General features: G+C 39.5%; 1 protein-coding gene across 2 annotated transcripts in view; it reads left to right on the top strand.

The window, feature by feature from the left end:
- The window catches only part of MED13L (mediator complex subunit 13L), a 155,661-nt gene that overhangs the window by 12,538 nt on the left and 117,819 nt on the right, over nucleotides 1–25,304 (top strand). For both annotated transcript variants that reach the window (XM_063454733.1, XM_063454732.1), the window contains exon 2: nucleotides 23,869–24,106. In XM_063454733.1, the coding sequence (XP_063310803.1) occupies nucleotides 23,869–24,106 (238 nt within the window). The remainder of the gene's footprint in view (nucleotides 1–23,868; nucleotides 24,107–25,304) is intronic.

Below are 25,304 nucleotides of genomic sequence, written 5' to 3'. Positions count from 1 at the left end.
TATTTGTAGTTTGGCACTTATACTGTAAAGAATTAAACAAAAACCGAGACCTCAGAGCACTTGATCTTGTGCTATGTTGGTTTTTGTGACCCTTTTTGGCAGTATTTCAGACATTTTCATCTCTGTAACCACTTACAGTGCATTCAGAAAGTATTCAGACTTTCATTTTTTTCAGTTTTATTTTGATTTTTAAATTTTTCTTTTTTTTTTTTTTTTTACAAAAGTACAAAAAATTTGCATAAAAACATACATTCAACATTCAATTTATTTGAGTATAGTATTGTCTATATTATAGACCCATTCTATATTTGTTTCTAAAGAAGCAACACATACATAAGACATAGACTATGCCATAAACAGGCTACCATACGCTCTCAAAGGCTACATAACCAACCTGGGAAATTTCAATGTGAAAATACTCGGGAAACTTCGCTGAACTCATTATTAGTGTTTCAAAACAGTAAAACGTATCACAACAATGAAATCATCAGTGAAAGTGCTGTTTGTGTGTGAACAATGCGTGTGTGATGATATCATTGCTGTGATATGTTTTATTGTTTTGAAACACTAATATTTGTATTAGTGAAGTCTACCGATTAAAACAGTACCCCCCACGTACAGGTTTAGGGTGTCTTGGAAAGTTACAGGGTTAAATATAGTGGTAGCAAATTACATTCTCTGGACTTTCGACCTGGGTTGTCAGGCAGGGTCCCCAAAATTGCAATCAATAAAATGACTTAATTATGTAAAAATATTACATAAATATGCACATAGAATTTAAATATATATATATATATATATATATATATATATATATATTTGAAGTCTACGTGTATATTTGTGAAATTATTAATGTAATTATATATTTGTTTATATGTATATTTCGTATTTATTAATTTATATATATATATATATATATATATATATATAAAATTAATTTTCATTCTAAGTGTATTTTGATATAAATATATTAATATCAAAATACAGTTAGAATACAAATATATAAAAAAAAAAATTTACCTTTATTTTTAATATTTTTTTGTATAATTAGTTTTTCTTTTTGAGTTTAACGTTCTTCTTCTTCTTGTTCTTCTTTTTGTTTTTTTACTTTTTTTCACCAGCAAGGGGACTGCCTGTCAGTTCAGGCAGTCCCCCTGCTGGCTACACCATGGACACCTATTGCGGCCATGTGACCGCTCTTTCAGAGCAGAGGGGAGACTGTCTGAGCTGTCAGGCAGTCTTCCCAGTGAAGATCGCTTGTTGGCAGGGGAACGGTGGCGATTGGGTAATTACATGGGAATGGAGGAATTGGGTAATTACATGGGAATTTTTATTTATTTATTTATTTTTATCTTCACTGAGTGCCTCGACCCTTCGAGGCACTCAGCACAGGCAGAGCATCGGACACCTGCCTGATGGCTTCCGATGCTCTGCATCACTGCCGGGAGCCACATGGGGCAACCCGGAAGTGATCACTCCGGGGGAGCGATAACCCGGTGGCCTGGCAGTGAGGGGGGATATTGCAGGATGCCCTGATATTGAGGCATCACTGCAATACCGTTGGTGTCATGAAACGATCATGATCGATTCCAGCGCTCTAATTCGCCACGGACGTATGCAGTACCTCTGCGGTCCTTACGGACCATTTTTTGTCGGACGTACCTGATAACGTCTGCGGTTGGGATGGGGTTAAATGCATATCAGAGTAAAGCCAAGCAATAAGGTCAGAGGAACTGCCTGCAGAGCTCAGACCCCGGATTGTGCCTAAGAAAGGCTGCAAAGCTTCCCAAGAGTACAGTAGCAACCATAATTTTTAAAGGGGCACTATAGTCACCAGAACCACCACAGCCTAATGTAGTGGTTCTGTTTTCTAGAACGTGTCCCTGCAGTATTTTCAATGTAAATGCTGCCTTATCAGAGAAACACCTTGTGGCAGGCACTTCCTATCAGTATGCAGCTATGTACGAAGACACTGAACACTCCCCTTAGAGAAGAATTGATTTAGCATGGCGTTGGAGACTGCGTTGTGCAGTGATGGAGAAAATATTAGTAAATACTTAAACTTATTAAGGGAGAGCCAGAAACCTAAATAGTCACATGGAAGATATTTCAAGCACTCTGACTTGGAGGTGTGGAGGGCCCAATTCAGAGATGAAGGGGAGAAAATGCATCCCCTTGCAGGCTCTGCTTGCAAGAAGACACTCAATAAATCTGTTTCCAGCATGCTGATGACAGATGTATTTTAGCAAAGAATTGACATTTGGCAGTCTGGAACAGAGTTCTGGTCTGCCAAAGTCACTTTTGCCAAAGGTGTAACTAGCCCCCTGCACACAAGTGCAAATAAGCTCTGGCACAGTCTTTCATGTTGGAGTAAACCTTTAATGTAAGGTAATGTCAAAAACCTAATCAATACAATAGGACATTAACTTTTTAATGGTTACACCAACTATGATCACTTGCGTATATTGTAGGGATCTTGTTGCAAGGATCCGGTTTGTTGAGCGATAATGTTGTTGCTGGCTGGAATTGTAACTCCACCTCAACAGCTTTCATTAACCAACCTGGAACTAAAGTTGGTTTATGCTATATTGCACTTGGTTTATGCTGTATTGGCATCTAGCTTCTGCAGGAATCCTGCTATTCCTTTAGACTTTTTTTTTTACATTTCTTTATTTTTCAACATAAAACTTATATCAGATAAGCATTGGTGAGACTCGCAGGTCTCCAGGTAATTGGCGTCATTTCGGGACACGCAGGTCCCTAACAGTGTAGTTTCTTGGATCTCGCATCACAGTACTTTAGACTTTTTACCTGGTGGGACTCAGGTAAGTGGTAGACCATTGGAAAATGGCTTGCTCCCTTACCGGTCACAATGGCAGATACTCACTATGTCCCTTTGTGTCACTATATCCCACTTCTTCTAGCATGTAAGCTTACTGAACACGTTATAAATAATTAATAATTACTCCTATCACCCTAACCTCTACAACTGTAGTGGTGATTATGCTTGTAGTAACCATTAAAGTTGCTCAAGTATGTAGCACAACTGAACACGATTACAACCTTGAGGCAGGTCACTAGGTGCAGTGGTCTGTTTAAATTTCTAATCATTGCGCTAAACACATTAGGCACCATAATCACTTCATTTTATTGAAGTACTTATGGTACTATGATTCTACTCCTGCTTTCTCACATTTCATTTACTTTTCTATAAATTCTTTATTTATTGATCAGTTTTACGTCAGTAATAGAGGGTACAGAATAAAGAAAGGGGAGTGAGTACAAAACAGTGAGATACGTGGATTTCGGTTTCCATATAAAGGAGTTAAACACTCGTGTTTTCATCTGAAAATCAGCATACAAGTATTGTGAGCCGTCTTGAGAGCTCTATGGAGCCTGTGAGGGTAGGACTGTACAGAAGACTATAGTAGAGCTGATGCTACCTCGTTGCCTTTTTGTGGTGCTAGTGCGTATCTGACCCATTTTTTGGCTATGAGTGAAGCGGAGCTCCGGGTTGTGAAGCCAAGATATGTTGGGTGGGTACTCATTTAGGTGCATTCCCTATAGGTGTTAGCTTGGGTGTGTACCTGAATTGCTTGCAAGGTGGCGTCAAAATCGGGGTCCGTAACCGTTTGCATTGGAGAAGGTATCAGATGGTTTACTTTTCCTGTCCAAAAGTAGTCCTGGTGTGTTTAGAGAGGGTCAGGAGTCTAGTAGGGAGGGTTGAAGTAATTGTTAAGCATGTTGCCGACGTGCAGGGGTTGTCGTGTTGAACCATACAGCGTGTACCTGGGAGGGGGTAGAGGTGTGAGTAGAGGAGAAGGGAGAGAGACGGGAGTAGGGTGGGGGGTAGGAATGGAGGGGTGAAGAGTGAGGAAGGTGGTGGAAAATAGTTGAGTTTAAGATAGATGGGGCTATGGCTGTGCTCCAGGGGTCCCAGATGTTATGAAAGTTTTTGGTTGTTTCGTGGATTAGATCAGATAGTCTATTGTCTCTCACTTGCAAAGCATTACCCCGAGTGAGGGTTTGCTGTTGTTGCCCCCCTGTTCCGCTATTGTGTGTCTGGTGGCTAACGTGAGCTTCGACACTAGTTTGTTTTGGTCACTGATGAGGGCGGTGTGGGGTTTTGAGAGCAACCATTGCCAAGGGTCCATGGGAATATCGGTGTGTAATATCTTGGTCGGGAGGTAGGAGACGCTGACCCAAAGCTGGGAGACCAATGGGCATTCCCACCAAAGGTGAAGAGATGTGCCCTTGTTTGCACAGTTTTTCCAGCAGGTATCTGTGTCTGAGCGCCCCATTTGTCTCAGTTTAAAAAGTGAGATACCACCGGAGCATTGTTTTATAGGCCTGCTCCTTATGATTAGCGCATATCGTGAGCGATGCCCAGGCTTTCCATATGTCGGCCTAGTCTTCCGTTGGCCTATGTCTCTTTCCCATGTCGAGGTGTAATTAAGGGCATCTACTGAGGAATGGGAGTTTAGGAGGGAGTATATCGTAGAGATTTGTCCCCTCTGAATGGGTGCTAGCATGCAGGCTTTTTCAAATTGTGTGAGAGCAGTGATAGCTGCGGCTCTGACCTGTGGTTCGTTAAGGAAGCAGCTCAATTGTACATGGCGGAAATGATCGAAAGTGGTCAGTGGTACCTTTCTGTGAAGGACTGGGAATTCCAAGAGTAGTTGATTGTGAAAGGTTCGTAGTAGCCCATTATCCTCTAAGTGCGCAAAGTTTTGTGGCGCAAGACCCGGGGGGAATTGTTTGTTGCACAATACGGGAGTGATTAGAGAGGGGGTATTCACTAGTGGGTATCGTGGGATTACTCTATCCCAGAGTTGGAAAGAGGTGTTCAGAGCTAGGGTTGTTAAGGGGGTGTCTGGTCTGTCTTTTTTGGGGAGCCAGAATAGGAGTGTGGGGTGGCTCCGTCCCATGAGATCGTATTCTATGTCCTCCCATAGTTTCATGCCTGCTGGTGCGTGTAATTCATTTACTTTTCATTTTGGAGAAATTGGGTTTTAAAGTGGGGCTGCTAGCTCCTTCTACAAGCTGTGTCAATCAGAATGCAAGGAATTACAGCTCCAGGCTCTCATACCAACTCATAGAGTTCCACATCAGAGTTGTTGTTACAGGGACTTGCATCTCTAAAAAAACAAACCATCCCTTTCTCTGTGATAGTTGTGCTGCTGGTAAGTTTGTTTTCCAGCTCTCCGACTGGGGCAGCACTACGTTTTGTCAAAATTAAAACAAAGTCAATAAGTAAACCTTGAGGAAGGAGATGTCTGAGGTATCTGAAATTTTGAAGCCACGTTACCTTATGTGATGAGCTTTTGATTCTTATTCTGAAACAGTTTGTGAGACAAATATGAACTACAGTGTGTCAAGTTTCAGTTGATGTTCAAATACCTTTAAGAAAATTCATTCACTTCATGTGGTTTGGTGACTGTATTGAATTAAGAAAATTACGCATTTATAAATTCATATAATCAGATTAATTCTCCTGAATGAGGTCTCTTGAAAACTGATTTGTGACGGTTTTGGTGAACTATGCTGTGTGGAGACCTTCTGTTATGAAGTTTGGCCATATTGATTAAGGGAGATTGTTTTTCAGGCAAAGAATGCCTGTGCTATGTCTATTCATCTGGTAAAAGTATGTCTATTGAAATGAATGTTACTTTTCTAATATGAAATATTAGCCTGCTATTTATCAGTTTATAAACTGTGCCGGATTGAAGTCTATGCCAAATGCAGTGGTTAACAGTGATTATTAGTGTTACTGTTCACTTATGGTTGAGAAAGCAATATTATAAAGTATGGCTTTTTTTCCCTTCCTCTCCCGATTCATTTCAGCAAGTTCTGGACATTCAACTTTCTATTTTAACCAAACTAATAAAGTAACACATTTGAAACTCCCATTTCTTTTGTAAGCAGTGATCCCCAGTATTCACAGTAGCCATCCTTCAGCGCATTACATGGAATTCTGATTCATTCTATCCCTTCCTGGAAATTCTCTGCTGCTTAAAAAAAAAAAAAAAAAAAAAGCTCTTAACCCCTTAAGGACCAAACTTCTGGAATAAAAGGGAATCATGATATGTCACACATGTCATGTGTCCTTAAGGGGTTAAAGGACCACTATAGGCACCCAGACCACTTCAGCTCAATGAAGTGGTCTGGGTGCCAGGTCCATCTAGGGTTAACCCTAGGGTTAACCCTAGACTGCTATGTTTACATTGGGTTAATCCAGCCTCTAGTGGCTGTCTCATTGACAGCCGCTAGAGGCGCTTCCCTGCTCCTCACTGTGATTATCACAGTGAGAAGGCACCAACGTCCATAGGAAAGCATTGAGAAATGCTTTCCTGTAGACTGATTGAATGTGCGTGCATGCACATTCTGCGGATGACGTTGGAAGAGGGAGGAGAGTACCCAGCGCCGAGGGAGCCCGCCACTGGAGAAAGGTAAGAATTTAACCCCTTCCTCCCCCTTCAGCATGGCAGGAATGGGACCCTGAGGGTGGGGGGGGGGACCCAAAGACCCAAAGACCCTATAGAGCCAGGAAAACAAGTTTGTTTTCCTGGTACTATAGTGGTCCTTTAACTGGGTTATTTACTAAAGTAAGAATTCAAAGAGGGTCCAAGTGAAAAATGCCCAATAGGGCATTGCAAACTCAATATAACAATTCTTATTCAAAGAAATAGAGGAACACCAGAGTTGCCAAACTGGAATTATACCTGGATGGGAGTTTTTTGCTAGTTTGGCATTTCTGGCCTTAAGTTTGAAATTTACTTTGAGCTCTCACATTACTGAATAATCCTTCAAGTATTGACGGAAGTTGTCAAGTGTTTACAAAGTACATGTCATGACTTCAACTTCAATTTATTCATCTATATTGTACTGGTGAGAGTGGGAATCAAGTTGTATAATCTGTCAAAATAATGTCTTGGCCAACCATCACACATCTCTGTGCTTTACAATCTGTTTATATTCATCACTGATTTTATGAAATGTCTTAAATCTGAAGTGTTCACTTCACTGTACAGTTTGCAGTTATCAACTACCTAATGCGTATCTGTCAATTTTGGGGGTATTTGTGTTAGGGATCGACCAATATTGATGGTTTTTTTTTTTTTTTTTTATAGAGCCGATACCTATAAACTGTGAACTTTGAGGCCGATAATTTACCTATTCTGTTCATTAACCATTTAAAAAAATAAACCATTTCTACACAAATCTACTGTTAACTGAAAATGTTTATTCTTTATTTCTTTTTTTGCAAATCTTTTATTTTTTTATTTTTGTATTAAGGTAAATGCACAAAATATACATGCCAGGCAGAATTTGTTTTCAAGAATATATATATGTGTGTGTGTGTGTGTGTGTGTGTGTAGTGGATGCAGTGAGAGTATTTGATTAGTGAATGCAGTTTGTGTAGTGTGTGTATAGTGAATGCAGTTTGTGTAGTGGAAGCTTTGTGTGTTTGTGTAGTGTATATAATTAATGCAGTGTGTGTGTGTGTTTAGTAAATGTAGTGTGTGTGTGTGTATAGTAAATGGTGTGTATGTGTATAGTAAATGGTGTGTGTGTGTATAGTAAATGGTGTGTGTGTGTATAGTAAATGGTGTGTGTGTGTATAGTAAATGGTGTGTGTGTGTATAGTAAATGGTGTGTGTGTGTATAGTAAATGGTGTGTGTGTGTATAGTAAATGGTGTGTGTGTGTATAGTAAATGGTGTGTGTGTGTGTATAGTAAATGGTGTGTGTGTATAGTAAATGGTGTGTGTGTGTGTGTGTATAGTAAATGGTGGGTGTGTGTGTATAGTAAATGGTGTGTGTGTGTATAGTAAATGTAGTGTGTGTGTATAGTAAATGTAGTGTGTGTGTGTGTATAGTAAATGTAGTGTGTGTGTGTGTATAGTAAATGTAGTGTGTGTGTGTGTGTGTATAGTAAATGTAGTGTGTGTGTGTGTGTATAGTAAATGTAGTGTTAGTGTGTGTGTATAGTAAATGTAGTGTTAGTGTGTGTGTATAGTAAATGTAGTGTTAGTGTGTGTGTGTATAGTAAATGTAGTGTGTGTTTCTGTAGGTATTTAATTTGTGTAAAATGGGGGGCAGGAGGGGCATTTTTTATTTTAATAGTTAAAACATTAATTATTTTTAGTCCTCCCTCCCTGCTTCTTACTCACCTTTTTTCCTCAGGCCATGCTGGTGACGGCACGGCTCCCCCACCTCAATGGCTGAGATCCATCAGTCTTGACGAACTCAGCCAATCCAATGCTTCCCCATAGAAAAACATTGGGAGACTATTGCGCATGTGCGGTAAAACGCATGCTGCACAATTAACTTCTCCTCATTGAGATGCATTAAATCAATCCCTTTGGGGAGCATTAACGTAGGTGCTGCACACTGTGCAGCACACTGTGCAGCACTGACCCAGGAAGCACTTCTAGAGGCCGTCTGAGTGACTGTCACTAGAGGAGTTACCAGACAGCAATGTAAACCCTGCATTTAGTCTGAAAAGTCACTGTTTACATTTAAAATGTGTGCAGAGACAGTATATAGACTTCAGAACAACTACATTAGGCTGTAGTGGTTCCGGTGACTATAGTGCTCCTTTAAGAATTGTATTTTTGACAATTATATAGTGAGCACTCACCTTAATATGGGTAGTAGTGTGGTGAAAGGATGCTAGGTGCTTTATGGGAAAATCAGTTGCAGAGTGTGAGGATGTCCAGTGTCAAATAACGGACCAAAGGTCGATTCCAGAAGTCCCTCTAGTGGCTGTCCGGTAGACAGCCACTAGAGGTGGAGTTAACCCTCAGAGGTAATAATTGCCACTGCAGGATTAAGGGACATGGGACATTGCATCCAGACCACTTCAATGAGCTGAAGTGGTCTAGGTGCCTAAAGTGTCCATTTAATTCCTATGGAAGCAGTGAAAGTGTTCTTAGCTTTTCACAAATTGCTTCTCTATTTTGGCTTTATTTTTGTTAAACCATTACACAATGTAATATGCCATGTGTTGTTCACTGAGGTTGTATTTTTTTTTGTGTGTACACATGTGTGTGTATATTATTGATAATGCATTTCTAATAATGGGAAAAATCCACTAAACGTAACAAAATAATTCAGTACCAGCTGGAATGCTCCGTTGTCCTTGAGGATTGCAGAGGCTGTGGCCATAGGTTTCTGACGAAAACCCCAGTAATCTGTCAAACCATAGCAAGATAATGCTGACTACTTTCTGTATCGTGGTGCCAGGGTATTATTGGCACCATGCCACCTTCAGTGTGCTCTAGTGGTTATGATGTTTGGAGTATTTATTGCAGTGGCTGCACAGAAGTGTTCTGCACTGAAACTTTTTTTTACATTTCTACCTCTTTTTTTTTTTGTGTTGATGGATGCATGTTAGGATATATTCCCTAAACACTGAAATTTGATTAATCTAAACATAATTACATTGCACAATTCTGGCTAAAATAGCCAAGATGTGAAATAGTCAGAGATTATTTCCAAAAGTGTTATTTTAGCCTTTAAATGTTTTTTTTTTTTTAATTTTGCTTTTCAATTTAAATAAACCCATTCCCCTTTATTATAAATCTGGAGCCCCCTTGTTGGTGGGACAAGTTCTATCTGCAATACAGTGTTTGACAAATTTGTTTTGGACTCCAGGAGCCAGCTAAAAAATTTAGGAGCCAGGTTTTCTTTTTTTAAACTTACAAAGTTTCATTTTCAGTGACACAAATACACTATAGTCACCATAACCACATCAGCTTAATGTAGTGATTCTGGTATTTATATCCTGTTTCTGTAGGCTTTTCAATGTAAACACTGCCTTTAAGAGAAATTGGCTTGGCTGAGATTATCAAAATTGATTGATTATCTCAGTCATGGAGGAGGGACCCACCACGGCAAGACCGGCATTGCGTGGGGAAAATAGGTAAGTAAAAACACCTTTCCCATGCGATCGGGGGGCAACTTGTAACCTTCCGACAGACACAAATTTTCTCACACATTTACAAATTATTGTTTCATTTTTTAAATTTTCGTTTAAGTCCACTCAGCCTCCCTACCTTTGCGAGGACTGGAGTAGATCCTTTCGCTAGGGTTCATTGGGGCTGTTGTAATCTTCAGGCCTTTCTTGCTGTGCCTCCTCATGCGCTGTTTAGTTATGCAGTGGCTAGAGTAACGTCATATTCCAGATACCGGCATCACTAAACAGTGTGCAAGGTAGTGGAGCAAGAACTGTAAGAAAATGACAGCTGCCTCCATTCACCCTCAGCCGGCTGCCTTGGCAGCACAAGGCGCCAGGACAAAATTTCTAGTCACCATGGTGACCTGGCACCTGGGATTTGTCAAACCGTGCTGCTATGGCACAAGCAAGTTACAATTTGCATTACACCTACGAGGGGACCCACTGCTAGACACGCTATTTAGGCTGTGTTCTGTTCCCATTATTATCACTAGCTCATTTTTCTGTAATGTTTTAGTGGGTCATAAATCGCTTCCAGCCACTCTAATGGTATTGATATGTAATTTTATTCTATCTGTATTTTGATATTAAAATATATTTATATAAAAATACACTTAGAATGTGGGACAGGGGAGGGGGGAAGAAAAGAACACTATGCGACAGGGGAGGGGGGGAGAAAAGAGGGACAGGGGAGGGGGGATGAGGAGAACACTAAAAAAGAGGGAGGAGAGGAGAGAGGTACATTAAGTTTAATACCGTAGGTTGTGGAGAGAAAAATACGGGGCGCAAAAGAATACTGAGAACAGGCAGCAGCTGAAATAGCCTACCCTTCGGTGGGTCCCCGCTCAGTTCTCAAGCTGGTTTTAGCTCATCTTGTGCCATTACAGAGAGAACATCTCTGAAACATATCAGAGTGGTCTCAGCCATCCAGATCTGAAATGCCAGCAAGTTCCCTCTGCACGAGAGTCTTCTTTTAAAAAAATATATACATGTAAAGGGTTATTCAGGGATTCCTGACAGATATCAATGTTACAATGTAACTTGCGTTAATTTAGAAAAAAATAAGGTTTGGCAATAGCAAAGTGGTACTTGTACTTATAGCCCTATAACTTGCCAAAAAAATCTAAGAACATGTTAACATTGGGTATTTCTAAATTCAGGACAAAATTTAGAAACTATTTAGCACGGGTGTTTTTTGCGGTTATAGATGTAACAGTTGTGGGGGTCAAAGTTAGAAAAAGTGCGTGTGTTAAAATCTTTTCATCATATTTTATAATTATTTTGTAGTAAATTATGATATGATGAAAATAATGGTATCTTTAGAAAAGACAATTTAATGGGGAGAAAAACTGTGTATAATATGTGGGGGTACAGTAAATGAGTAAGAGGAAAATTACAGCTAAACACAAACACAGCAGAAATGTAAAAAGAGCCCTGGTCTCAAACACTAAGAAAATTGAAAAGCGGTCTGGTCACTGAGGGGTTAAACACATTGACTATCAAGTATGTTACGTTTTTTAATTCAGAACCCATTCAGACATTTGTATTGTTTGAGTTGTTTTTTTGGGGGGGGAGAAATTAAAAATGGCAAACTCATGCCTGTAACAGCCAAAAGATATACATGAAACAAAAAAAAGGACTATTTTACAAAATGTTGATATGAGTGGAGCTTCTCCTGCCATTTCCCATTGGCAGTTGCAAGTGAAAGCTGATGGGAAAATGCATTTTCTTGTGTGATGTGGAATAATGCCTCCATCATGTGCGAGAAGATCTATTAATCATACCACACTGACTTGCATAGTGTCAGAAAGTTTGGGATTGGCAGGTTTGTAGGTGAGAACAGGACTGGCATTACCTCTTTTGTATAGATCTGTGGTGTTCATATTTCTAATCGGTTCCATAAGAGTTAGTGCCTGATTTTACTTTCAATCTTGCAGTGCCTTGTTAAAGGGACACTATAGTCACACAGACTACTTCAGCTCAATGAAGTGGTCTGGGTGCCAGGTCCCTCGGGTTTTAACCCTTCACATGTAAACATAGCAGTTTCAGAGGGAGTGCTATGTTTACATAGCAGGGTTAATCCAACCTCTAGTGGCTGTCTTCCTGACAGCCACTAGAGACGCTTCTGCGACGCTGGATGCGAAATTCGCATTCCAGCGTGCAGAACGTCCATAGGAACGCATTGAGAAATTCTTTCCTATGGGACTGTTAGAATGCGCGCATTCTGCTCCATTCGGGAGCTGACGTCGGCAGGAGAGGAGAGGTCACCAGCGCCGAGGGAGCCTGGCGCTGGATTAAGGTATGTTGCTGCAGGGGTTTCAACCCTTTCAGCTCCACAGGCGGGGGATCCTGAGAGTGAGGGTCCCCCAAGGATGACATAGTGTCAGGAAAATGGGTTTGTTTTCCTGACCCTATAGTGATCCTTTAAAATTTTCATACTTTTTAGACCAGAATAAGAGGCCTCAGACTAGCCAAACTATTGGTTAAACAAAGATCAAGGCTGATGGTGTAAAATTTGGGTTGTTTTTTTTTTACTTTAATTTTTAAGTTTTGCATATATTTCTAATGGATTATATACATCATACATTAAAAAAAATCTAGCTGGAGTTCCTTTTTGAGTGGTTTGCTTCTGATAAAACATAGGTATCTTTTGCTTCATTGCTAATGCTGACAACACAGTGCTCCCACAAGCCATTTGCACTTCGACCACCAGTGCAGCTGAGTCAGGAAGCATGTGATCAAATAGGTCTAATCTGCGGCTTAGCTTGCCAGTACAGACTTTTATAATTTGCAGTAGTCCCTTCATATAACAACCTCACTGGTGAAAGTGTGACTTTGCTTTGTTAAATCTGAGTAACTTTTTTTTTTTTTAATACAAATGATCATTTTGCATTTCTCCTGAGTGCATCCCCTTACATTGTGTATGTTGACCTTCACTTACAGCTTTGATTTGTAAAAAAACAAAAACAAAAACCCACCAAAAAAAATACATTGTGCTGCAATATGTTCCTTACACAGCTGTATTCACCCTTTCCTACCCCCACAGCAGTAAGATTTTTCCCCACACTCTACATAAAGCTAGTCTTACTCTTGTTACATGGATGACTGCTTTCATTTTCTTCTTTTGTAACCTGGATCTTTGCCAGCAGGCTCATTGCAAACAGATTTTTGTGCCTGTTTGTGTCACTTCTTTTTATTAAACCTTTTGCTCCTAGTATGGTTTCTTTTGCATCTTCTTGTCTGATGCACTGCAGTTTTCTAATGCTAGACTGACTGTGCGCACTAAGCGCATGCATGCTTTGAACTTTGCTCTATTTAAGGTATATTTAAAAGTCTTACAAAGATGTTGTCAAACTAAAACATAAACTTCTGAGACTGGCTGCTAATTGGTAGTGACAACGTTCATTACAGACAAAGCATCCTAATTTCAAGGTATACTATTATAGAGTGCCTGTGTTTATCAACTGTGCACATCAAAGTGTGATTTTTTTTTTTTTAAATTTGTTTTTAGAATGTGTTTTAAAATGACAGTGCTGTTGAAGAAACTATTTTGTCTTCATTCCACACACTTAAGATGCAAGCATGCATAAAGTAAAGATGGCAGATGGCAGTGCCTCTGTTTTAAACTTCAACTCCCATAATTGTGTGACTGATTATGTAATTATATATGCAACAGTCCTATGGTCTTTTGTTGGAAGTACATATCTCCAATACATTTCAAGTTCAGCAGCAGGTGCATCTCCTGATCCACTTGCTGCTTCTTTTTGGTGTTTGGATAGAGGCAGCGTTAATTTGAATACTATTTGTGCAAGTGAGTAGAAACCACCAGGAGTGCTGAGTGTGTGAATGCAAAATAATGGTTTACTTTTTAATATGGATGCTGTATGTATCTCATAAACACCTGCCATATCTAGTGATTTGTGGGATACTACAAGCCTTTTCATTAATTTATTAATTAAACAAGAGGGCTAAGATTGTCTAGGAGGTCCATTTCAACTCCAAACATGTACAGGTGTCACAAGCCAGTTACATTTAGATGTGAGCTTTTTTTTCTTTTTCTCATTGTGCATGTCTTTTTTTTTTATTTTTATGCATCAATGCAGATGTGTGAAACATACAGGGTCACTCTCTAAACTAAGAATCTAAAGTGAATTTCAAATTTGAGGCCAAAGTAGTCAAACTGGAAGCATAGCTGACTTAGAGAATGTTTCCAGTTCAGCTACCTTGACTTGGAAGTTCAGTTTGACTTCTCACTGATAAATACTGATAAAATGTGACACAGTGACTTGTCTAGCTGTGTTGTTAAAAGTAACGTAATTCAATTATTCAGGTTATGTCATGGATCTTCTAGAAATCGCAAGAACTCAGGGAATTGGCGGCTCACTACAAATAAGTACACATTGTCCCATATAGTTTGTGCCTTATATGTTGTAGATTAGGTTGACTAAGTCTTTGCTCTTGTTTCACTCAGAAGTTGCTCTGTAAAATGTTTGGATTTTATAAAATTACAAATACAATTTGTAGATAGATCACTAGATATGGCAAGTGTTTGAGATACATACAGCATCCATATTAAAAAGTAAACAATTATTCTGCATTCACACACTCAGCACTCCTGGTGGTTTCTACTCACTTGCACAAATAGTATTCAAATTAACGTTGCCTCTATCAAAACACCAAAAAGAAGCAGCCAGTGGATCATGAGATGCACCTGCTGCTGAACTTGAAATGTATTGGAGATATGTACTTCCAACAAAAGACCATAGGACTGTAGCATATATAATTACATAATCAGTCACACAATTATGGGAGTTGAAGTTCAAAACAGAGCGGAAGTGGTCTGGGTGACTATAGTGTCCCTTTAAACTATTTATTTAGCTTTCCAGCCCCCTTAGATCTCAGTAAAAAGGTTTTATTCACTTTTTCTCCTACACCATGCTGGTCTTACAGCATATGGCTCCACCTCCATGGCTGCGATCATCAGTATTGATCTCAGCCAATCCATAGAAAAGCATTGGGAAACGCCACGCTGCGCCAATCAGCATCTTCTTAAAGCCTTTATGTGAAGGTGTAAAATGACACTTCATGTCACTGCTCTTTCTCCTATTTCTTAGAATTTCATTACTTCTGCATATTCTATAGTTGAAAAGTTGTAAAATTTCTGTTCCTGGAAGGAGTTATGTCTTTAAAGTGAGCTACCTTTAAAGTGATACTCACCCGAGCACCGTATGCGGCCTACAAGCATTGTCGGTCGCTTTTCTTTTTAACATTGGTTGCCTTACCATTTTCTCTTGTAAACTGCATAGTCTTGATCCCCATGAATACCGTTAAAATGCCTATAATGCCCGATATGCACTGTATACTTTTCTTGTGCCCCACTGCTTAGGCTACTAGTTGAAACTGTAGAGTATAGCTCGATAAGACTAGCAAAGAACCCTGTTTAAGCATGTATATAATTAACCCTATTACTGTACTATCTCTAGTAAACTTAATCTATGCTTAAGCTTTCCATCTGTTATGCAACAGTCTACCATGTTCAGTAATATGCATTTGGGCAGCATAGTCAATCACTCCTATAAGCTAACCTAGACATACTATGCGCAGTGTGTATGCCAAACATATTATAGAACTCTAAGTAACATGTCTATAAATCCTACTGTGTTTATTAATTCTGCTATTATTATTCAACTAATAATCATAGTGTCAGCTAGCATAGCCTGCTCTGAACACACATTCACAGAGTCCCACTATTTATAGCTATTTTTATTTTATATACTTGTTATTAATTATTAAATATTACTTTTTAAAGCTATATTATCCATTTCACATTTTTACTTCCTGGTCATCATATCCATCGGTGGTGATTGTACCACCCAAGCTGATTATACTAGAGCAAGTTTCTGCTCTAGGAAATGTGAGTACTATACCTTCCATTTGTACTTTTATACATTTTATCAGTATATACTATACCATTGGCGTTTTCTTTCCATTTCTTTTACAAATACTACCACTATTGAAAATTTGGAAGCACCGGCTGAGATACAGATCCTTAGACGGGGATAATTCCGTCCAAGCTACAAGACGGTAGAGCTCCTGGGAAGCTCTACCAAATGTGAGTGTAAATTACCTCAATTCACTCCATCAATTTTCTGTTTCAATATACTACACTATGATGTATTTTCTTTGTTTTTATTTCTGAGGAAAAACAAGAATTGTCTAGTGTTTCTATGTACGTATATTTTATATATTAATCACTATTTGGAGCGCGGTTCCTTTCCTTCTTTTTTTGTATCCTTCTGTAACAAGGTTGGGAATCCTTGTATTAGGTACCTGCAGCCCATTTTCCACTATATATTGGAGTGAGCACCTATTATACCCTTTTTCCACATTTCTTAATAAGGTGAGGCAGTTCCTCTGCCGTTATGGTGTCTGGGATCCCTCTCGCCTTGAGGTTTCTCTGCCTTGAGGTTTCTCTGCCTTAATGTGTCTTCCAGCTGCCCCATTCGAGCATTCAGCTGTGTGCACATGGCTGCCAGCTCCAGCGTTTGAGTGGCTGTAGCGTCTTGTTGGTTCTTCAGGTCTTGGACCCTGTCTTCCGTGGCTTGTATGCGGCCCGTAAGCATATTCAACTCTGATTTGAGGCCTGCTACTAACGCCGTGAAAAAGTCCTTGAGGTCTGTCACCATGCCTGACAGGTCGACCTTAGTGGCTAGTTGTTGTTCTGGGGGTGCAGTCTGTTGCCTCCTTTGGGGTATCTGGGTCGGCATGTCGCCTAGGTATTAGTCTTCTGAGGCCGAGAGTGACTCCATCCCCATGTCTTGGTAGGCGTCCGCCATTTTGGCCCTGCGTGCCTGGGACAGGAGTTGCCCGATATCTTGGGTATGTCCCGTGGTTGGCCCTCTGTGTTTTCGGGAGTGTTTCCCCATTGCTTACTGTGTCCACCGTAGGTATTTCCCCGGTTTGTGGAGGCTTTTTTGGTGAGTTTTGTGGTTTTATTAGAATAGCGATGTCTGAGCTCGTGTGCCATGCGTCTTGTCAGTTCAGCCGTTAACTCCGCCCCCCCCATGTCAATTGCTTTTGTTTGATTTATTCATTGCAAACAGCTGAAAGTCTGTAAATTTTGCCAATAAACTTGATTTTCAATGAGTGTTGAATCATTTTGATTACAGTGTGTGTGTATGTATATATATATATATATATATATTTTTTTTTATGGAATGATGACATAAATCCACTATATACACTTGCTTTGCATGTAGCATATAAATATATTTATGTTAAGCAAGGTGATAAAGCTCAGTGACTGAAGTGTGAGCATTTCTAGCCCAAGGCAAGCTGAAAAACTGCATTCTTGCAAACCACTTTTTCCTTTTTCCTTACATCCCTTAGGCCTTTCCAGCTTCTGCTTTCATTCTATACCATTTCACAATTTTGGTTGTGCTTAAAAGATGTCACAAGCAAGAATATGCATTTTGTTCAACTATTGTTGAACAAACAGCAGATATGTTTAATTCTGTATTGCATATTGCGTGTATAGTTTCCCGCTGGTCTACTTTCCTGTAGAGTAAGAAAATTTGGCAGACAGGTTAATCACATAAGGTGGGCCATTTTTATATGATTTTATTCTTCTTTTTTTTTTTTTTTTATAGATTGCACTCCAACACTAATTTAACAAACAGTAAACCTTTTAGTAATCCATTAAAAAAAATAGTGTTCCTTTACGGCTTTGTAATACTACCCACTTTAAAAAAAAACAAAAAAAAACACACACACAAACATTTAAACCAAACCACGTCCTATAAAATTGCAATTAAACATATCTTTTAGCACTAGGGCAGTCTCCTCGCTGCATGATGTTTGGTGAATTAGATGTAGCATATGCATGTCAATCACCACAGTCTGTCAATTTAGTGCTTTGATTTAGAGGATTCTGATAGCAAAGAATTTGATACAGACAACATCCATTGTTTACAGTTTCATCTGTCCATTTTAACGTAGAATGTAATGGATATATTGTGTGTGTGTGTGTGTGTGTGTATGTATGTGTATAGCAATGAGTGTGTATGTATGTGTTGAGCAATGAGATTTGGTCAGAAATTAGTCAAATGCATCTTACGTGTAAAAAAATAAATAAATAAATAAATAGAAATAAACCCAACAGTTTAGCTTCCTTTCTTGTACATAATATATTCTGTCTGGGTAATATACCCAGATAATGTCACTTTACTATTTTAGCAAAAAGTATGTATATATATATATGTATATGTGTGTGTGTGTGTGTATATGTATATGTATATATATATATGTATATATATATATATATATATATATATATATATATATATATATATATATATATATATATATATATATATATATATATATATATATATATATATATATACACACACACACACACATACATTTTCAGGGAATTCTGTTGGACATTATTTGTTGAGTTCAGTTTGCCAATTAACACACAATTTAATTATGTCTGTATGTTGTAAATGGCATTAGTGTTTTACAACTGGTAAGTGGCGTTTTCTTCTTTGTCTGTATGATTAGTATTAGTGAATAGTAGTCCGTGCTGCAAGAAGGCTTCAATTAGTTGGAAAAGGGATGTGACATGATTCACACAGACGCTTCTAGCAACTGCACAGCATTATTTATGTGGTGTCAGTGTCTTCTGCCTAGCAATTCAATAAGCAGCCTCTGCGTGACAAAGATTTAAGACTCCATTGCTGTAGTTGCAGGTTAGGTCAAACCAGGAAGGTGTTCTGTTGCAGAGAGGGAGGGGAAAAAAGGTGCAAATGTAAGTGCAAGATGCAATTACTCACATTGCTCAAAAGTGCAGCAAAGCCAGCATTGACATAAAACAATGGAGAGCGAAGCCATATATAGGTATGTAAAGATCATACGTAGAAAGAATTACTATCCAGGGTTGCTAAAATTAATCTACAAATATTAATTTATATATTATCTAATATTCTAATGATCTTTGCATCAATTTTAGCATTTCGTAAGAAGAAACTGGCACTTTTAACATAGGTGCCATGTCTCCCAGTGAAGTTAACCATACCCATGCTAGGAATGAGTAGCAGGCAGACTTGCAAGAACACATGTTTTGCAGCTTCTAACTATACCAATCCAATGTGTGTCTATTTTATAGCTCCTGTTTAATTTTCTCACAGTCAAATGCATATTTTCTTTTCATGAAATCAATTTTTTTCTCTTTTTCATTAAGCATTACAGATATCCAGTGGGTCCAACAATAACCGTTTCGCATAAACATATTTTGTCAACATTTGCCATGGATAGGGTACAAGAAGTGGGTTTGGTCATACCATAGCTGACTTATTGTAGACATTATTGGGCGGCCTTACATGTGTCAATACAGTGATTTATACGTTTTTATTCAATAGCACATTGTGCATGACCTCTCAATCCAGTGGTCTTACATCATTACCAAAGGCCTCATGCCGGGTCTTGTTCTGTGCGTTGACCTATGTTGTGAACTCTGACATCAGCTTGTCATTATATTGAAAGTAACTTAACAGGAAATAATTGGAACCTTACTGAAAAAAAATAAACCTGGAACTCCAGGAAGATAGTTGGCAGTGCTCTGTTGCTCTATTGAATCGGGCTCCATACTGTACTCGACAGATATTTGTCTGGTCTCCCCATCAGCCCATCTGGGTGTTACCCCTCACTTCATCAACCCCGGGTAGGCCTCGCATAGTTGTCTAGGTTCCTATTGGAGAGTCTTGCACTCCGTCTACCTTACCGCTCTCTTTATCCCCATATTTGTACCATTTTCCCCATGTTTTGTCTGGCTAGTGTTAGTGAGTGGGACATTTTTTCATACACACACTCTGGTCTTGTTGAGTTATTCTAGTACCATGGTTAGTGGCGGGGGCTCCTTTGTTTTCCATAAGGAAGCTATGAAGTTCTTTGCGGCTATTAGAACGTGGATTATTGCCGACCTAACTCCTGTGTTGTATACCTTCGGGGAGATGTGTAGTATGTAGGAAACAATTTGGAGAGACAGGTCGTGCCCTGTCATAGTGAATATCACCTCCTTGATTTGTGACCAAAAGGGATGAAGTGTTTTGCAAGACCAGAACATATGGCTAATTAAATCTGTCTTGTCCCCGCATCTCCAACACGCCAGGGCCGAATTGGTATATATACATGAGAGCCTTGTATTCAAACTTTATATGTCACCTCTAGGTGGTCTATGCTTCTAGTAGCTGCTTTTGTTTGTGTTGGTGCCTGCACCCGTTGATAGTTGGTGAATACCTGACCGACCTCCTTTTCCCAATTCAACATATACGAGAACTTCATGGGTCTCTGAGCATCCTGAATGACTCTGTAGCAGGCCGACAAGGGCTTCCTGTTAAGTGTCCCACCCACACATAAGCGTTCAAAATTCTCCATCAGGGACGGGTCTGGTGTGGGGCCTGTGATCTCCTGTACCATATGTTTGATTCTCAGGTACGTAAAGAGCTCCCTGTTGGAGAGTGCAAACGTCTCCTCCTGTAGGCATGGGAATGTTTGTAATCCAGACTCTCCAGATATCTGCAGTGATCCATGGTTGGAGCATCAGGTCCTTGGTGTGGTATTGCAGGCATTGTAGCGAGGCATACCACAGTGGGTTTTTCTGAGCCAACAGCGCTTTAGCCCACTTACTCCACATATGTATTGGTAATGACGTGGTAGCTAATGGCTGTATCTTGTTGGGCTGTAGCTGGGCCGGTATCCACAATAGGGTAAGGATAGTGTGTGGGATGAGCACGGAGTTCTCTAGTGTGTACTAAAGGGGATAATCAGTTTTGCCACGAAGACCTCCTATCTGTGCCAATATAGTGGCCGCATAGTATTTGTGGATGTCTGATATTCCCAAACCACCCTCATGTAATCTAAATTGTAGTGTGAGAGCCGATATGCGGGGTGGTCTACGTTTCTATACTGCTGGTTTTCCAGCTCACCTGCTTTAGTTTACACGTTTTAATTCACTTTTCAGTGAGCAACAGTTTCTGTTCAGTCTTAAAGGGACACTCCAGGCACCCAGACCACTTCTGCTCATTGGAGTGGTCTGGGTGCCAACTCCCACTACTCCTAACCCTGCAAGTGTAATTATTGCAGTTTTTTTATAAACTGCAATAATTACCTTGCAGGGTTAACTCCACCTCTAGTGGCTGTCTATTAGACGGCCACTAGTGGGAACTTCCTGCTCTATAGCACAGGAAACCTGTGCTAGAGCGTCGCTGGACGTCCTCACGCTGTGTGAGGACCTCCAGCATCGCTCAAATCCCCATAGGAAAGCATTGAAATTTGTTTCCAATGCTTTCCTATGGGGAGACTTAATGCGCATGCGCGGCATTGGCGCGCATGCGCATTAGGTCTCCTCGGCCGGTGGGCGGGATCAGTCTCGCCCACCGGCCGGCGGAAGAACAGGGAGGAGCGTCGCGGAGGAGGAGACAGCGGCGAGGGACATCGCCGCTGCCTCAGGTAAGTGACTGAATGGGTTTTCACCCCTTCAGTAACCGGGGATTGGTGGGTGGGAGGGAGAGGGACCCTTCAGTGCCAGGAAAACGGATGGTTTTCCTGGCACTGGAGTTTCCCTTTAATCACAATGGTGCCACAATATATAGAAAACTTACCCTTGACTTCCAGGGTATGTTAAAACAGCTGTTAAAGGACCACTGTAGTGCCAGGAAAACATACTCGTTTTCCTGGCACTAGAGTGCCCTGAGGGTGCCCCCACCCTCAGGGTCCCCCTCCCGCCCGGCTCTGGAAAGGGGAAAAGGGGTAAAACTTACCTTTTTCCAGCGCTGGGCGGGGAGCTCTCCTCCTCCTCCTCTCCTATGGACGCTTGCGTGCTCTCACTGTGATTTTCACAGTGAGAATCACGCAAGCGCCTCTAGCGGCTGTCAATGAGACAGCCACTAGAGGCTTAACCAATTTATAAACGTAGCAGTTTCTCTGAAACTATGTTTATAACAAATTGGGTTAACCCTAGCTGGACCTGGCACCCAGACCACTTCATTAAGCCGAAGTGGTCTGGGTGCCTAGAGTGGTCCTTTAAGATATTTGCTGTTACAAGCTTGTGGAAAAAAATCCCAAGTCTATGAAATCCATTGACTTTTACAAAAATAAATGTTGTAAATTATTTTTTGTGTGGAAGAAATGCTTAAAGGGACACTCCACTGTCCAAATACAAACTAAAAATCACTGTTTAGTAAATATAAATTAAATGATAACTTGCATGCAAATTATAATGCATTTTTCCATAGGAGTTACATATGAAACATCTTGCAAAAACTGCAGATCTCTTGTCTGCTGCCTTTGCAAACCCTTCCATTCTAACCCTGTCCAGACTTTCAGTGACTTTCTGAGTCTGTTCAATCACAGACTTCCCAATGCAACTAAATGAGATGTCTTTGCAAGGCTTGGCCTCTGGACAATTGCTACCTCTTGATTTGCCTTCAAATAAGCTAACCAAACCGAGAAGTAACAGGACCTGTTATCTGCTTGAAACACTAAGGGGTGTAAACAGGTTAATTCATAAAAGTTCCAATTTTTATTGAATTTTGCACTATTTCCAAAATGGGAAAAAAGAGGACACACTCTTCACACACAAAGATTTTCAGCAAGCTAAAGTGCTTTAGGGGTCTGAATGATCCCTTTAAATTAACCTGTCATCTATAAATCATGTGAATGTCAAAATCAGTTATTGGTAGGCATAGATATGTGTGATTTATATAGATTAAATAAGATAGGCTCACCTGAAAATCATTGTGGCATGAGGGAGCATTCTGCTGTTCCTTGTGTGTGGTTACATGCTAGTTTGTGTGATCATAAGATACCAACACTTTATTTGAAGACATTTTGGCGCTTTGAGCAGGTCCAGTCCTACAGGTTTTCATATTTACCACTGTGCACAAAGCATGGTGACAACAATTTGAAAGGATAAAAAAAAAAAAATAATAGTGAAATAACTTTTTACCTATAATTTTGGTAGCAATTTGTGTATTGAATTTGCTTTATTTTTATTATTTGCTAAACTCTAACACTGTGTCCTATTTGAGAGGAAATAATAGCCTAGATAGCAATGTAAGTAAACTTTTACTGTAATCTGTATAAAGTAAAACATTGTAACATTTTAATAGAGCCAGGCAGCTAAGACAGTGTTATTCTTAGATGGGTTCACACATTGTGTCTGGTCTCATATAAAGAGGACAACTTCGTTCCTGCTTCTTATTGCTCAGTTTTTAACTATGGCATGCATTCAATGGTGGGAAAACAGGAAATGGGCTGTGGTTTGCATAATTAACATAGCATATTATCCTAAATCTGTTCTTAAAACTCTTGAATTGTTGTTTGAACAACTGTTTATAGTCTGTTTATATATCTTTTGGAAGGTAATGATATTTTTCTTTTACTGGCAGCATAGCATAGTTTCCCTTTACATTATAATAAAACCATATTTCTACCAGACTTTAAAAATGGAGAGCAGGCAATGCTGGATAACTTCAGAAAACATCTGTTGATAATCTTTATATCAACTATCCAAGCAATATAAAACTAGGAATGCTACTTTTGTTGGCCATAATGAAGTGTTTAATTCCCTGTACTGTTCTTGCTTGTTTGTTTTACTGCTTTTGCTTACTTGAAAGACTGTTCCTTAAGATTATAACTTGTCAGGTTTTCTAATTAAACTTTTCATCAATGTATCTGATTCTTACTGTCACAATTATATGTATTGTATTCCCCCAAGAAACAAGTTACTGGGATTTGACACTGATGGCAATAATTGCAAATGGTCAGATTGCTACAAGTGTCAATTCATGTTTTGTGTAGCTGTTTTTGCTAACATTTTTGTTCCATTTCTCATTCTTTACTTAGGCTGAACTGACTGGCATCAAATGGCGTCGCTACAACTTTCAGGGCCATGGAGACTGCAGCCCAATCATCTCTGCACCAGCCCAGGATGACCCCATTCTGCTGAGCTTCATCCGCTGCTTGCAGGCCAACCTGCTCTGTGTATGGAGACGTGAGGTCAAGCCGGATCGTAAAGAGCTTTGGGTCTTTTGGTGGGGTGATGAGCCCAACCTTGCTGATGTCATACACCACGAACTTTTAAGTAAGTTACTACTGCTTGCATTCATATTTGTATTTATACATGCTGTGTGAAATAATAATAATAATAACAAAGTATTTAACCAGGAAAGGTACATTCAAATTACTCTGGTTTCCAAATACGTCCTGGGGATGTTACTATTGCCTAATTTAATAGTACTCAATGACTGCATGTAGGGTTTACTCAAATGTTCTTATGAAACTGCATGCACTTGTAAATGACATTTAATTAGCAGGGAGCTCCTGGAACTCTGTTAAAATAGAAGCACTGATTAGACATGCGCGGTCTGGGCTGACTGTACTTTAAAATCTGGAGTACTGGGGTACAGTCAGCAAAGTTGGGTAGGCTACCCTTAGCAATGTTTGCTAAAGGAAAACATGGCACACTTTATTTAAAAATTTACAACATACTTAGTTGCTCTTTATTTAAAGGGGGCACCATAACAACTTCAGCTTGTTTTGATTATGCGTGCTATGTTTCTTCTGTTTTACAGTGGTTTAGAAAATAAATGTCACTCTCCCAGTTGTCCAAAGAATATACACCTTACAGCCACTCAGATAATCTGGAAAATTAATTCCTGCATTATCTGCGCAGACTATTCAATCTTCGATGTCAAAGATAGGCTGTGAGCATTGCGGAATGTTAGCCAATTACTCACAGGCTACCATTGCCTTCCAAAGTGTTGAATGCAGAATGTGAAAATGACACTTCCAGATTGAGATGGAATAATTGAGCAAAGATTAACACGTAATTTTACCTTTATTTTCAAAAGTAAACGGCAACAACACACATCTTGTATTGGAACATTTTGCTTACTAGACAATCCAATGATGAAAAATTGATTTTTAAAAGTTATCAAGTTGAAACCAAATGATGAGGAGTTTGTTAATCAGATCTCAATTTAATCTTGAACCGACATTGTAACATCTTAACATCACAAAAACTACAGTTTATTAAGCAAACCAAGTTCAACATTAATAAAAACATGTAACTCCTATTCATTAAGCAAAGTTTGACACCCCCCACCCAACGGAAAACACAAAAAAACTATAGGAGGAACAGCACAGACAACGCAGTCCCTACAATGTATCTTAGTGGTTTTTAAATATATATTTTAGTGGTTATGAATGAAGTTCCTCCAGTCAACGATTGCAAACAATTTAACAAAAGTAGTGATTACCTGATAAAATCATGCCTCTCC

The sequence above is a fragment of the Pelobates fuscus genome, chromosome 5, assembly GCF_036172605.1.
Source record: "Pelobates fuscus isolate aPelFus1 chromosome 5, aPelFus1.pri, whole genome shotgun sequence".
In the NCBI taxonomy this organism is placed as follows: domain Eukaryota; kingdom Metazoa; phylum Chordata; class Amphibia; order Anura; family Pelobatidae; genus Pelobates; species Pelobates fuscus.
This window is presented reverse-complemented; position numbering and strand designations above follow the sequence as displayed.